This window comes from Ambystoma mexicanum, chromosome 4p, assembly GCF_040938575.1.
Source record: "Ambystoma mexicanum isolate Mex_15411 chromosome 4p, UKY_AmexF1_1, whole genome shotgun sequence".
Lineage (NCBI taxonomy): Eukaryota > Metazoa > Chordata > Amphibia > Caudata > Ambystomatidae > Ambystoma > Ambystoma mexicanum.
Window position 1 is genome coordinate 209,345,673 of NC_090927.1, and position 15,697 is coordinate 209,361,369.

Below are 15,697 nucleotides of genomic sequence, written 5' to 3' on the forward strand. Positions count from 1 at the left end.
CTGCTTGGCCTGTTTTCTGTGCTAGGCCATGATGAAAGTGTCCTCCGAGGGTGTGCTTATAGCCTAGTATAGCACCCATCTTATCTGGAAGATTGTCTTTTATACAATTACAATTAAAATGCTACACTGAGCCACGTGAGGTGGCAAACCCCCCAGGAGAAATGTGAGCAATATACTCTTTCTATAGTCGGTGTTATTCATCTGGTGCAATCGTGGTGGGAAAAAGTCAGCTTTATTCATTGGTCGTTGGTACAATAACAGTGCACAGAGTTTAGAATTTTTGTTATTTTTTTGTCGTTCCTTTTACATTGCTTGTGCCTACCTAGTAATTCATCTCCACATTCTAAATAAGTCCCTTTGGGCAGGTGACTAGTAGGTTTAGTTGTTGAGACACAGGAGCAAATTCAGGCAGGGACTAATGAGCCTGCAGTATCCCCCAAAACAGCAACAAAGACGTGGTTGGCTGGAGTACTGTGGGTCCTGTCTTGGGTAGGCCGGGAGGCAGCAGAAATGGAAGGAAACTAAGTGACCAATGAGAATTAAGTGACCAATGGCCAGAGCCAATGAAACTTGCTTTGTCACAGAGGCTACCGTGGGGCCTGGGATCTGTCCAGTGCCATCGAAAGTGGAGTATAAACACTTCCATGAAAACCTGCATTTGCTACGGTCTTTCAAGGGATGGTGGAGGGCAGGGTTTAAGAACTTGCTTATCCTTTGTGCCTGTGTTGGCTCTCGACACATTTGGCAAGGAATCTGAAGAAGCTGCCCAACATGAGGGGAATAGTTACATAGAAAGGTCTTTGCATCACGCCAGGACGTTGTGGTAGTGACATCGGTATGCCAGGAATGTGCACAGAGTGAAGAGTACCTTCCCAGTCAGGCGTCTAGGTGCATGATGACTGAGAGAAGTTTTGAACAAGCATAATTGTGTCTGATTATGTTTCCTAAATCTGACAGCAGCAAGGGGGGTTAGTCTCTTTCTGAGCGAGAGCTCATAACCTTGGAAGATAGATTCACCGTGAATTCCAGCCAAGGAGAATCATATATGTGCGGGAAACAGATTATGCCTCATGCCCTCAAAAACTTTGGGAGGGGCATTTTCAAAGGATAGCTGGTTGTCAGCAGGGATGTAATTTCACCAAAGGCCTGGGGTAGAGGAAGTGACATCACACGACCCTTGACCTCTGATGACATCACAGGAAGTAGTGTCACTTAACCCTGCCCCTAAGTGCCCCCTTGACAAAACAGGAAGTGACATCACATAGCATTGTTCCTCAGTACACTACTAAGAAACATATGGTTATGATAGCTCTGCAATGATTTACATTTCATACAAGAATGGATGATTGTTGTGTTGAGGAAGTCCACGACATCAGAAGAGGTATTTAGAGGTTTCATTGAGTAAACGCCAGCAGGCAGCAGGCGCACCTGTAGCTTACAGATGCAGGGCTAAACTGCCTAATTCAAACGATACAATTCTAGATGGAACATCAATGGCAAACGCAATGTAGAACGCACTTACATCACATAGGACGAAGAATGGCTGATTACTATAAACATAACACACCTCCCTCCTTACATGCGAGGAAGATAAACCTTACTATAACTATTCGAGATAAAAGTCTTTAAAACGATTAGGCATTTTCTTTACTCTTTTGTTTTGTACTTCAATACTAGAGTCTGTGTTTATTGGGTTTCCCTTGCCTGACTGTGACTGTGATTCTCCTTCTCCCTGTTCATCATTGATTTCACATTCAACATCATCTTCCAACAAAATTTCACCTTTGGGATTAATTGCGCTTTTGACCAATCTGGATTTTGACCAGCATTCGCCACCTTCAAGTATGGCAACACTCCCACGTACGGCAATGATTATTCTTGGACCAAGAAACTTACTTTATGTGCATTTTACTTCAAATCGTGGGTTTTTTAACAACACTAAATCCCCTTCAGAAAACTTCACATCTTTACCTCTGAACGTGGTGTTGAATCTTTGCCTGTATTAATTCTAGGTGTCAGCAATTAAGCTCATTATCTTCTGTCTGCCTACATCTACACATCCAGCCACCTCGAACCATCCTGGACATAATCTGGTGGCTGGTTGCCGCCCTTTTAAAGACACAAACGGTGACACTTTGGTAATGGAATGCGGCGTGGTGAGATAGTTCCAGACCATTTCCTTTAACAAATCTGGCCACTCTAAACCAGAACTAAGTGCCAATTGAATGCCCCCTTTAATAAACCTTTTGGCTCTTTCCACTAACCCATTTGCCCTTGGATGGTACAGTGCAGTTCTTAAATGTTTGATCCCAAATCGTACTAAGAATTCCTTCATCTTTTGTGAGCAGAATTGTACCGCGTTATCGGTAATGATTTCTGTGGGAAAGCCTTCTCTATAAAAGATTTCCTCAAAAAATGCAACTAATTCATTGGTAGTGGCCTCCCTTAGGGCTTTCCATTCTAGCCACTTGGTGTGATAATCTACTAGCACCACCTTAAATTTGAATCCGTCACCCAAACCTTGAACAGGGCCAATTATGTCAACTGCAAGTTTCTTCCAGGGCTCACTGGGAACTTGAACAGGACTGAGGGGAGCACATTCACATTCTTTGCAACAACGTACCTTCTTCTCTACCACACTGTCCACACCACGCCACCAATATGATTGTCTCAACAGCCTTTTTGTCCCATTTATCCCTAAATTACCCTGATGAGCCAGGTCAACTAAACAGCATCTAATGCTTGATGGGGAAACTATTTTGGAACCCCTTCTCAATTTTACTCCATCTTCAGACAAGCTTAGTTCCAACTTAACTTCATAGAAATGATCAAAGCTTCTATCCAATGCATCTCTGCTAGGCCACCCACTCCTTGTCCATTCTTTCACTCTGGTCAGTAAGGTATCTCCTGTATCCACCTCCAACCATTCCTCCTTTCCCACTGCACACGCTGCCATATCGGAAATAGTCATGTCTTCCTCATTGACCATTCCCAATATATTTTCAGCATGCTCAGTAGGAAGTCTGGATGGATAAGCAATCAGCAACTACATTATCTTTGCCAGGTATGTAGCTCATCTTAAAATCATAACCTTGTAGTCCAAGCATCCATCTGATGATCCTTGGAGAACCTTTTGCCCAATCACAACCACTCAAAAGTTGTACTGATGGTTTGTGATCTGATTTTATTAGAAACTCCTGTCCCCACAGAAAAAAGTTGAAATGCAGAATGGCCCAAAGGACAGCTAAGGCCTCCCTTTCTATTACTGAGTAGTTACACTCAGCTCCTCTCAAAGGCCTGGAAGCAAATGCAATTATATGTGTTTCCTTCCCTGAATCTATATGGCAAAGCGAAGCCCCTAAACCTGAGAGACTGGCATCCACCATAAGTACTGTCTTCCTACCACTCACAAAACCACCCAATGAAGAGGCTTTGGATATACCTTCTTTTATGGCAGTGAATGCCTCTTGACAGTCAGTAGACCATCTGAAGCCTATCCCTTTTTTCAATAGATTCCTTAGAGATGAGGAAATGGTGGCAAACTTTTCTACGAAGTTGTGGTAGAACTCTGCCATACCCATGAAAGATCTAAGCTGATCTTTGTCAGTGGGAGCAGGGACTGCGCAAATACTCTCCACTAAGTTGGCTTTTGGCAACACACCTTGACCAGACACCTTGGCCCTCATCAAGAGGTTGGCGGAATGGGTTTACCGGCACCAGTAAAGGTGCCGGTGCCGGTAAACCTATTCCGCCCTACCATGAGGTCTCCTCGCGGGAACCGCAATGGGCGCCTGGAAAAACCAGGCGTCCATTCTGGGTCCCGCGAGGACACCAGAGAGCTAACAACAGGCCTGTTATAAACGGGCCCGTTGTTAGCTCCATCCCCATTCCCATTGAGCCCTATGGGGGCTAAAATGGGAATGGAGAAGGACCGGGTCCGGGTCCCTCAGACGGGGAATTACCGGGTCTGCCAAGGTTGCGATGGCCCGGTAAGTCCTAATTTCAGGAACCCGGGCCCGGAATGCGGCATGGTTACCTCCAACCTCCTGATGAGGGCTCTTGTGTCCTAAGTACTCCACCTTTCTGAGAGCTATGCAACATTTCTTCCTCTGTACTGTAAGACCAGACACTTTCAGCCTTTGCAACACATTCCTAAGCACACAATCATGTTCACTTTCAGAACCAGCATAAATTAGTATATCATCTTGAAACACAGTAACATTTTTGAGACCCTTGAGAACTTCTTCCATGACCCTCTGAAACACTGAGGCAGCTGATGCCAATCGAAAAAGCATCCGTAAGTACTTGAAAGTGCCTTCAGGTGTAACGAATGCAGTCACATGTTGACAGCTGTCTGACAGCGGCACCTGATGGTAAGCTACGGATAGATCAATTACCAAGAACCAAGTGGGTTCTCCTAGGGTAGCAAGAGTTTCTGATATCACAGGTAGTGGGTGTCTCTCGATGAAGATGTTCTTGTTGAGATCCCTGAAATCAACGCAGAGCCTCAGACTTCCATTGCTTTTTGTGACAAGCACAACGGGAGAAAGCCATTCAGTCTTTTCGATACGCTCAATTACACCTTTCTGGGTCAAATTCTCAAGCTCTTCATGAAGTTTTTGATGCAACTTCAGAGGAACGGGTCTCACCTTGTGTACCACTGGTTGTGAATTCTCTTTCAGTCTTATATTGTCCTCAAAACTGTTCATCTTACTCAGTTTTGAAGTGAAGACCTCAGGAAACTCCTTTGACCTCTTCAACTTCTGCAATTGTCACCGGTTCTGCGGCACTGGCCTGAATGCAGACACCCAATTCCCTTTGTTCGTCCCATCCCAAGAGTGACGCTCCTTTCTCTGCAACTAATATTTTTGCGGAGTATTCTCTTCCTTTGTATGTCACTCTTCCATGGAATTCACCAATCAAAGAAATGGCAGATTCCCCATAGCCGCAAGGCTGAACACCAGCAGGGACAAGGATATTAGGATCTTTGCCAAGAACATTTCTGAATGTATCTTCAGAGATTATAGTCCAAGGTGAGGCTGAGTCCACTTTCATTTTGAGATGGCACCCATCAATCCAGAAATGATTAATTGGCCCCTTGAAGTCACAGATACAGCATAAATATGAAATATGTGTCTTGCGTTGTTTTCCTGAATTGGTGGTCCTTCTGACATCCTGTTTGAAGGTTGGTTAGCAGCTTGGTTTTCAGGGTCTCTTTGCTCTACAGAATTGATAGATGATTCTCTGAACATGTTTGCAAAGTGACCTTTTCGTTTGCATCTTTAGCAATCCGCAAGTTTTGCCGGGCACAAGGGAAAATTCGTTGAGTGTTTGGGATTGCCGCACCTGGAACACTTCTGATTCCACCACTCCCTCCTTGTGGTCGCTCTTCTTTTGGGCATCACGGCATACACACACTCTATGCATTGCTCTGTGTGGATTGCTTATTTATCTTCATGACCCTCATATATCTGCTCGATGCTGCGTGTCAATTCCAAGGTTTCAAGTTTCAAGGAGACATCTTTGGCAAGCAGCTTTTTTTGCACTCTAAGACTGTTTGTGCATCTTACTAATTGATCTCTAATGAGTGAGTCAATGAGATTGCCGAAATCACAAGTATGACTCAATGTCCTCAATGTCCAGATAGGAATCAACTGATTCAGTGTTGTCCAGGGTGTGCTGAAAGAACTTCTGCCTTTCGAATGTTACATTCTTTTTTGGTTCGAAATGATCCTCAATTTTCTTTATGGCTATGAGATACTGATCAGCGTCGCCGGCACTTCCTCAAAATCGTGTGTGAGGCCATCGAAAACTATGCATCCCTCGGGTCCCAAATTGTGAAGGAGAAGGGCTTTTTTTCTTGCAGAGCTGTATCTGTCGCCCCCAATGGCTATACTATAGTTCTCAAACATTTTGACCCATCTGTCCCACCTCACAGGAGGGCGGCCTGGCTCAGAAATGAAAGGTGCAAGGGCGGGAATTGCTGCAGCCATGTTATCAACTTCAATTGAGTTGGTTGTGCGCACAAAATCCAGATAATAGGGTCAGTGGACACCAAAAGGTGCTCAGTTTGCCTTTGGAATGTCCATCTGCAATGATTGTTCACACGGAATGTTGTAGAATGTTGGTAGACTTGCAGATTATGCTGGTGACATAGAATATATTGTGATTTCACAATGGAGTTTTGGTGCAGAGTGAAAATCCTGCTCTGTAGTTTCCAGGAGGAGTCTTTGTGCCGTGATAATGGGCCTGCAACAATCGGCTCTCCAGATGCCGTATCTGAGTTGCTAGGCAACGATCCTGTGGAAATACAAACAATAACAAATGCCTTGTGAGCAACGGCCAGGCCCTCGTACGCGCAACGTGATTACGTGGGAGGGGCCTCAGGCCTCCCAAAACGTGTGCGCGAGGACACGGTTACAATAAAGTTCAATGCGCAGGGAGGGCTTACTACAGGGACCTCCACCCCCAAACGCGGCACCCTTGCTCTGACCTGAGACCTGGGGCCACGACGTCTGCTGCCTGGTTCATCGGGGTGGCAGCTGCTCCGGGTGTTGGGTGAAGGCGCGCTGCTCAATACTCTTTGCAGGTAGGGAGGAGCGGCACTCCAAGACACGGGAGCGTGGCACCGGTGCCCAGGGCCTTCATTTCACCGGGAATGGATCCGGTAATCAGGATGCAGGGTGCAGGCGCGGGCTGGGCGTTCAATGCAATTGAACCATCCTCGTCGCCAGTGTTGAGGAAGTCCACGACATCAGAAGAGGTATTTAGAGGTTTCATTTGAGTAAACGCCAGCAGGCAGCAGACGCACCTGTAGCTTACAGATGCAGGGCTAAACTGCCTAATTCAAACAATACAATTCTAAATGGAACATCAATGGCAAACGCAATGTAGAACGCACTTACATCACATAGGACGAAGAATGGCTGATTACTATAAACATAACAATGATCAGTATGTAGCTTTAATATCAGTGTGTATAAGCCCATATTACCAAATTACTGTGAATATAAGCAGACGTCCAACACAACAACCTGGACTATTGTACATCCCTCGGCTTAAACTGTAAACAGGCAGAGCATGTCGAAGACATTGCAAACAGTGCTACAGTGTAGCAGACGGTATGGGAAGCTGCCCTGACTCTGGTTCAGGAGTTCCTTGGGTGGTCTAAGGGGTGGGGGGAAATAAAGCTCCTCCCTGAAACAAAGGTTGGGTCATTCCTTCCAGAGGTGGACCTTCTTTAGAGCGACACTCACCATTTTTCTTACTGTCAACTGATTCACTTGCAATGCTGGGATGAGATCGCAGGCCCAGGCCGGGCAACTGCTCAGATGAGCTCTTTCTCAGATTGTCCATCAGGATAGGTTTGAATGTTTCCCGGCCAACGCATATCAATACATTAGGTGAGTGCAACACCATCTGCATGCTGTCGATCTGCGAAGAGAAACACATGTCTTAAAGCAAGTAGTAAACTGAATGTATACAAGTCCTATCGGAATATATTTTCAAACACAGGCCTCAAAACCAGTTTGGCGGTAATTTCACCATATTTCCACAGGATTACAGTCAATTCCATTTACTGTTGCCGCCACTCAGTTTGACAAAATCACTAGCATTAGGATATTATGTAGGGCCTGATCTTGAGATGGGCGGTATTCCCACTGGGGTGCCACCCAACTTTATTAGCGTTAGCGCCCACCCATCCAGCGGTATGGGTGGGCCGGATCACGGGTTAGGTGCTGTTAGTCCGCATTCCCCATTGGGTCCGCTGGACCAAATGGGAAATTGTCGGTGCACGTACTGCACAGTAATACAGCCGGCGGTAATTACACCCAAAATTGAAATTTTTCTGACGTGTTCACCCCCATCTCCTAGCGATACTGAGTGGGCATTTACAGATTCTGGGTGGGCCTTGCCCGCTCAGGCCCTACCTACCCTACAGGCAACAGTAGCAGCAGATAGATGTAGTGCAAGAGAACAAATAATCATGCATGCTGTAGAAAATATAACCTGTGGAACTTGATTCAGGAGCAGGATTTTGATCGTGTATCTGCTAAGTGTATCTGGAGTGGGGAATCACACAGTTTATATGAGGGCCCATTCACAGAAACAAAAGTGCACCTGCAGATTACATTGCACTTGCAATGTGGTCCCTCACTCAAAATATGTGAGTGTTTGGGGTGGGGTGGGGGAGTAACACGTGCATCTCAGAGAATGCAGGTATTCGCAAAAGGGTGTGTTTAGAGATATGCGCCCTCTACACTGTTTTATATATCTACACCACTTGTCATCATTTGTGATCTCGTCCAACACACAGCATACCCTTTGTCACAATTTGATATCCTGGATCCCGGTGAGGCACTGCCAACATATTTACTTGCCATTTCCTCTTCACCGATACACTCATGTTATTGCGATGCACGGAGGACTTGACCACTCTGCAGAAAGAGAGGGGGGCACTTTGGAATGCCATAAGCAGGTGTACAGTGTCAACGATTTAGCAGATGCCCATCAGTCTTGATGCCATTGGGGGTCTTGTGGAATTGGTAGATAAGCAATTAGCATGTATGTACCACTGGGAGTGCCAGATACTGTAGTAAGGATATGACCAGCGAGTGCGTGTGATTGAGATATTAATAGAAGTGGAACAATATGGCTGTGATAATCCAAGCCTCAAGCCACTGCAATGAGGGTGGAAGATTATGGAGGAATGTGTGGAGAAGCAGAAGGAAAAGTGTATTGGTCGTCTGGTGGGGGGGCATATTTTTGGTAGGTGGAGGGAACCGAGTGAAGTTACAATAACCCTACGAGCATTGTTTATCTAGAAGTCAAAGAACTGGGTAAGGTATGAGTTGAGACCGGTGATAACAGTCTATGGAACCAATTCTGCTGGACTAATGCCCTGTCCAAATAGGCTTGGAATAATTTAACTTTATACATGGAACCGCAGCTGACTTTCCAATAAAGATCATTTGACAGCATATACTCCCATGTAAGGGCCTAGTTTTAGTTTTTACATCAAGGGCATGTGGGGTTGTAAAATAAAAGAAAGCGAGAATTTGCCCTCTAGCAGGTGGCTCATTTTCACATGTGGACAAACAATAGGGCTTGACTTGCCAGTTCTCCAATGGGCATTGATCCTCTAGGCGGGAACAAACTGAGTAAAAGTAGAACTGAAGGCTGGCAAGGGCATGGCATGGTCTCAACTAGTTCTCCTAGTCTACCAATGCAAAAAAGAGTAAAACCAAGTAAAAAAAAGAAAAAAAAGGACCCTGCAATGCCAGTTCAAACCCACGTTAGTGGGCGAGAAGTGATGCTGCAGGGTCGGAGGAGAAACGGTGGCACACTTCATGGTGTGCTGCCGAAAAGGTAAGCGGGTAGGGGGAGGCGGTTGCGGGGGATGCAGGACACAGTGATCTATGTGGTCACCGCTCTGCGCCATAATGAGAGTCAGCTATTTAGTTGTGGACATTTTGGGCGGTGCTGTGATCCGATAGATTCCCTTTACCTCAAGAATGTTCATTATCAAGAACCGTATTGAAACATATGACAATATGCTTACATGCTGCATATACAGGGAAGAAATTACAGAAAAGGTTAGCCATTTTAGAACAATGGAAAATGTACTGGAGCGATAAGGAAGACCCGCCCGAAAAGGAGTGGATTTTTAATCAGCATAAAGGGGAGGACAAAACACACTTGTCTTCTCTTTCGCCTTCTGAAAACAAAAGTACAGATACTGAGAAACAGGTATATTATCCTTTAAAGGAGTTAAAAGCATCAGCAGGGTATGTTAATTCAACATACAAGCCCCCCGTTTATAATAGTGAGGACAGCATGGAAGAAATCAAGATTAAACAACATAAATATATGTCAACATGAGATGAATATAAAGAGCATGATGAAAGACGGGACAGACAGATAGAGATAGAGGACGAAGCTAAGAGACAAATAGAAGAGAAGGACAAAGCCAAAGAAGTAACAAGAGTGCAGAACGAGTGGATGGAGGGCCAGATATTACTCAACTTAGACGGAATGGGCATCAATGGCGTTAGAGAAAAAGAAGAAAGAGAGGAACAGGACAAGAAGGAAAAGGAACGAGAGAGGGCATCCAAAGAGGAGAAAGACAGAGAGGAATTGAGAGAAAGAATGAAGAAGGTATGAGGAACAAAAGAAGGAGAAAGAGAGATTAGAGAAGAATAAACGAGATGAAATAGAAACACAGAGATTGAAAGAACATAGGTTGTAAAGAAGGTGAGAAGAAGAGAAAAGGGAGATGAGAAGAAGGGAAGAAGAAATGAGAAGGTGTAATGGACAAAGGGATCACAGCATAGATCACTTGGTTAATAGATGAAAGGAAGAGGGGGAGTCACAACAGCCCCGCAGGGAGCTGCAAGGGATACCGAGAATACAGACATGGGCTGATGAGCATGAAGCAGAAGACATAGGGAAAAGGATTGGTCATTTATATAGGCAAATGAGGGATAAAGATGGTTATAAAACTAAAGGGAGCATTGCAGGTTCTTCACCAAAAGAAACAGAAGGTAGATAGGATGATGTAATAACAAACAAGCATAGAATGCTGCTTAATGAGAGGGTTTGGGATTTCATGCTCTTTTCCTACATCCACACGTGGATCTCTATGGTAGACCACATATTGCTATCCAGTACCCTGTTCCCTTGCATACATGAGATCCATATAGCACCTTATGTAATCTCAGACCACGATCTGATGACTGCAGCTGTGCGAGGAACCCAACGACTTAATCAGGGCCACTACTGCTGGAAACTATATGACATAATACTAAAAGACACAGTTCTCTGTCAGGACATAGCGGAGGCAATCTCAAATTACTTTCATGATAATAACACACCTGGCCAATCATTGGCAATCATATGCGATGCCATGAAAACTGTAATAAGAGAGGAAAATATGAGCCACACAGCGGCTTACACTAGGGCCAAACTCTCGACAGGACACAATTAGAGGAAGGGATCCAAGAGCCGGAGGCTGTGCACAACGAACATAGGAACCAGGCAGCACTTCGACAACTAAAGCTGGCCAGAAGTACGTGACAAGCGCATCTGGAAGAAAGATCAGCGCAGGCACTACTTAAAACAAACTACTACACTAATGGCAACAAGGTGCACCTCCTCTTAGTCTATAAGCTCAAAAAGATTTGGACACAAAGTTATATACAAGGAATTCAGAGGGCAACGTTGCAATACATTATGATGAGGCAGGGAAGCTGGAGGAAATTCAAGCATACTTTATGGCACTGATGTCCAAGGAGATGCACCAGATATAACCCCAGGCATGGTACGTATTGGGGGGTGGTCCTGCCCCACCTTTAAACAGAACATCAACGAGATCTAGATGCTCCAATTTTGGCAGATTAGTTGGAGTGGGCTATTAAAACCCTTAAAGATAAAGATCCAGGACCCAATAGCTTAACATCATTTTATAAGAAATGTTGGGTCCAGTTGATCCCACACTTGACTCAATTATACAACTCATTCTTAGTCAAAGGCGGGCTTACACCTTTAATGGAGGAATCAGTGCCAATATTAATTCCAAAGCCGAGCAAAGACCCTACATGCTTCGAATCATAAAGACTGAGAACCTTAATGAATAACGATGCAAAAATGTATTCCAACATTCTGTAATTCTGTCCTTCCAGTGCTGATTAATGAAGACCAAACAGGGTTCAGTACCGACAGCAATACCCAGGATAATATTTGAAGGGCCTTGGACATTATTGCGATAGAAACAGAGAACCGATTGAAATGGGAATCGTATCCCTGATCACCCATAAGGCTTTTGATAAGGTGGACTGGGACTACATCCGATTGACTTTACAGGGCTCCGGGTTTGGCCCGACCATAAAGGCACTGATTCTAACTAATTATCAGTGACCCTACATGACAATACGTATAAATGGCCAACACACATCTACAATAGCAATCACTAGAGGAACTAGGCAGTGATGCCCCCTGTCCCCATTATATTCGCCATGTCAATGGAGTCTTTTGTAAACAGGATCCGTGTTGATGGTAGGATTCGGGAGGAGGGGAGAATAACATATCTCTGTACGCAGACAATGCTCTCCTTAAAACAAGAGAGCTCCATACCTCTTTGCCAGCGCTAATGGAGGACCTGGGGCCTTTTGGGCTAGCGTCAGCATTCACAGTCAATTATTCAAACTCAAGTGGCCTTGGGGTATCTTTGCCCAAATGGGTTAGAGACAGGGTCTCAGAGATATGCACCATAAAGTGGGCCCAGTCAGTTATAGATTATCTTGGGGTTTAGATTCCTAACATGATGTCCCAGACGTTTTGGCATAATTTACCACCGCTTTTTAAAAGATTCACTGAGGACCTAGACAGATGAGATAAACAAGAACTCTCCTTGTTTGGCAGGAAAGCGGCTGTTAAGATGAACTTAGTATCCACTATACCACTGCCTAGCACTGCCGGTCTGGATCCCGGATCATAATTTACTGCAGCTGCAGGCAAAGATTCTTGAATTTATATGTCAAAAGAAAAAACATGGATACCTAGGAAAGTATTTTAAGATGGGTGGCGAATGGTACCCAATGTTCATAGATACAACTTGGTGGCACAAATATTGCACACGCTGACCTGGAAAAGAAAAGACTTGTGGCCCAAATGGAAATACATTGAGCAGGCATTTTCCCGGGGTCCCCTCTCCCAAATTACTTTTTGCAAATAGGAAGTCATAGGGAGGAATTCCGCTTGCTATCTTCAACAAAGACTCATTAAAGTATTGGAACGGGGTGGCCCGAAGATGTGGGTGTTCCAGTGGCTATGGGTCTGCTTGCCCCGAAATGGGGTAACCGTGACGCCCAGCCAGCCCGGGCTAAAGACAGATTTCTGTCCTGGGTAGATGGGGGACTAATGCAAAGGCATCTCCATCAGCTCTATTCAGGGTGAAGACCACTATCCTTTGAATACTGCAAAAGCAGATTCCAGGTTGGAGAGACCGAAGGGGTTTGCTATGCCCAGCTACGTCACTGGGCTTCTCACCTGCAGACCAAGGCTAGGGGCACACAGTAGGTGCTGAAACTAACCAATGGCTCAGCGATACAGAAAGCTAAGGTCTCAACACTATATAAGTTGCTGGACAGATCTGAACCTTACATGGTCAGCTGGGAACTTGACCTGGGCAAAGAGATAGAGAATGAGGATTGGGGCAGGGTTTGGGCTCATACACATTGGGCATATAGATGTGCAACAAATAAAGAATGTGTGGTGCAAATGTGTTATTGCTTGTACCTGACTTCACAGAGGCTACATAAAATGAACGGGGCACACTCCCCCAAATGCTGGAGGAGATGTGTGGAGGGGGGCTGGCGCAAATAAAGGAAAGAGGTGCTGGCGCAAATAAAGGAAATCGCAGGCCTTCATTTGCCTATCGACCCCTGTATGAAATTATTGAGAGACACAGGGGAGTGGATTTACCCATGACTGGCCTGGACTACCCATCACACCTCTAATTGGCAGAAAAAATCACCATTGCCCGAAACTGGAAAAATCCAGAAGGTCCGATTATGCAGTTGTGGTGGGTAAAGTTCTGGGACAACCTAATAGCGGAAAAGATTACAGCGCGAAAACTGGGGAATATACGAGAGTTATCATAATGTTTTGCTGCCTTTTATAGAATACTCATAAAAATGCCTTGCTTAGAAGATACCCACTGTTATGATGTCATAGCCTAAAATGAAAGGAGAGCGGGGAGGTTTGCAGGGGTGGAGGGGTATGCCGCATGAGGGGGGATGCGAATATGCTGTAATCTCGAAAGGTGATGCTTGTAATTGCGATGGGAGTCCTACGATATCGGCTCAGTAGAGAGCAATGCAATGTTTATATGTAGCCATACAGTGCCTTGCGTTTAACATGTAATGCTTATGTTGGAATAACATTCTGAAGCATTTACAGTAATAGGTTAAAACAGGAAAAAAAAACATAAATACAACGAATAAATCGACATTCAACAGAAGCTGATCATATTACAGAGTCTTGGCGCCTTTGCGTAAAGCAGCACTTACCAGCTTTGCCAAGCAGACCCTATGTGAACATAATTAATAGCAATACATGTAGGTGGGGTGTTCTACATTGATGAAAACCTTTCTCCTTTCATATTGGATGCACAAATGGGTGCCTACTAATTGCGTATGAAGGGCAGATCAAGCTAAAGTACATTCGTTTTTCCATGAAACCCGACCCGTAGGCACATAACATATCACAAGGATCACAATTCCTCCAATTGAACGACAAATACAGTAAGGGAAGTGTTTGTAATCGAACACAGCTTAATGTAAAGCAATGAGTTTTTAAAAGAACTATTGATACATAGTCAGCCATTTTGGAATATGGAGCAAAGGGCTAAAACGCTAGTCCATATTGAGGTCTCATCTTCTCTTTTGTCCTCCAAGTATTTCAGAGCTGCAGGCCTAATTATAGCAAGCATAACTTCAGGGTCATCAAACCAGATAGGACAGCCCAATGAATTCAACCATATATTATCCATGGGATTTTCCTAACGAATCCCCCATGTGGAACAGCCGCAATTGCGTCATGAGTGAATCTTGCCTGGGGATTTCTCCAAATTGCAACCTATAATACAACAGTTTGCCTTCATTCCCACACCTTATGCTTGAGGTTGTGCTGTGTCTGTTTCACCTTTATGATTGGGATAACTGCTGGTTTAGTAGTAGTAGTAGTGTGGGGCTGGGTAGGTGGTTCAGCCACTACTAATCGCTGTTCTCCTGTAGAGCAGTAGTAATTTCATCACACTAGAAGCAATGATCCTCCTTCAGGTAAAAGAACCCCAACAGATCCCAGGCTGGAGAAAGTATTAGAAAATGTGGATGCCCTTCAGCCAGGGATGAAATAGACCAATCCCAGGCTCACGTTAATGGAGGATAAGATGGGTGGCTTTTAAGACAGACTGAAAGATCCTGAGCAGATAGTCAGTGACACGTGAGACATTGCTTCAAGAATGTAGAAGAAAGAAGCAGCCTATCCGAAGAGTGACAATGAAAGTATAAAAAACATAACATGAAATGCTATATATATGGGCTGCAAGAGAGAACTTCCAGAGGGCATGGAAGCACCCGGACCATCAGAGGGAACTGCAAATCTCACCATAGACAGCAGAGGCAGCTTGATTCTCTGTCTAACTTTCTACCTCAGTTGCTTAAGATGAGTCCTGTTATAAAGCCTAACCTATAGACTGTTTATAACCTGGGGAGGTCTTCTACCCTCATCAAGCCTACGTTGAGGGGCATCATCAAGGATTTCTTGAGGTATCTTAAGATGAGCGATGTCCTACAAGCAGCTGTTTTCAAGGGGCAGGTTGTGAGGAGTTGCCATGGGTTGTTCATTTCTCATGACCATGAGACATGCTCGTATGCAGCTCAGTGCTAATTTGCTACTAATTTCGACAGCTGACATTTAGGTGCATTTGCAATGGGCTCCAATGTTATGTCTTATATTGCAATATTTATGTATGATGCTCCATGGGCTACACTTTAGTTGACAGTTTGTCCTTTCCTGTCTTTTGGGCTATCTAAGCAGCAGTGCCTACTTTTGTTACTTTAAGTCTCTATTTAGATGGGTGATGTAGTTGTCAGATTCTGATGCAGGAGTTGAGGATTTTAAGTCCTAACAGGCG

General features: G+C 44.6%; 1 protein-coding gene across 4 annotated transcripts in view; it reads right to left on the reverse strand.

The window, feature by feature from the left end:
- The window catches only part of RP1L1 (RP1 like 1), a 283,312-nt gene that overhangs the window by 41,894 nt on the left and 225,721 nt on the right, over positions 1-15,697 (reverse strand). For all 4 annotated transcript variants that reach the window (XM_069605720.1, XM_069605722.1, XM_069605721.1 and 1 more), the window contains one exon: positions 7,257-7,434. In XM_069605720.1, coding sequence (XP_069461821.1) covers positions 7,257-7,434 — 178 coding nt within the window. The remainder of the gene's footprint in view (positions 1-7,256; positions 7,435-15,697) is intronic.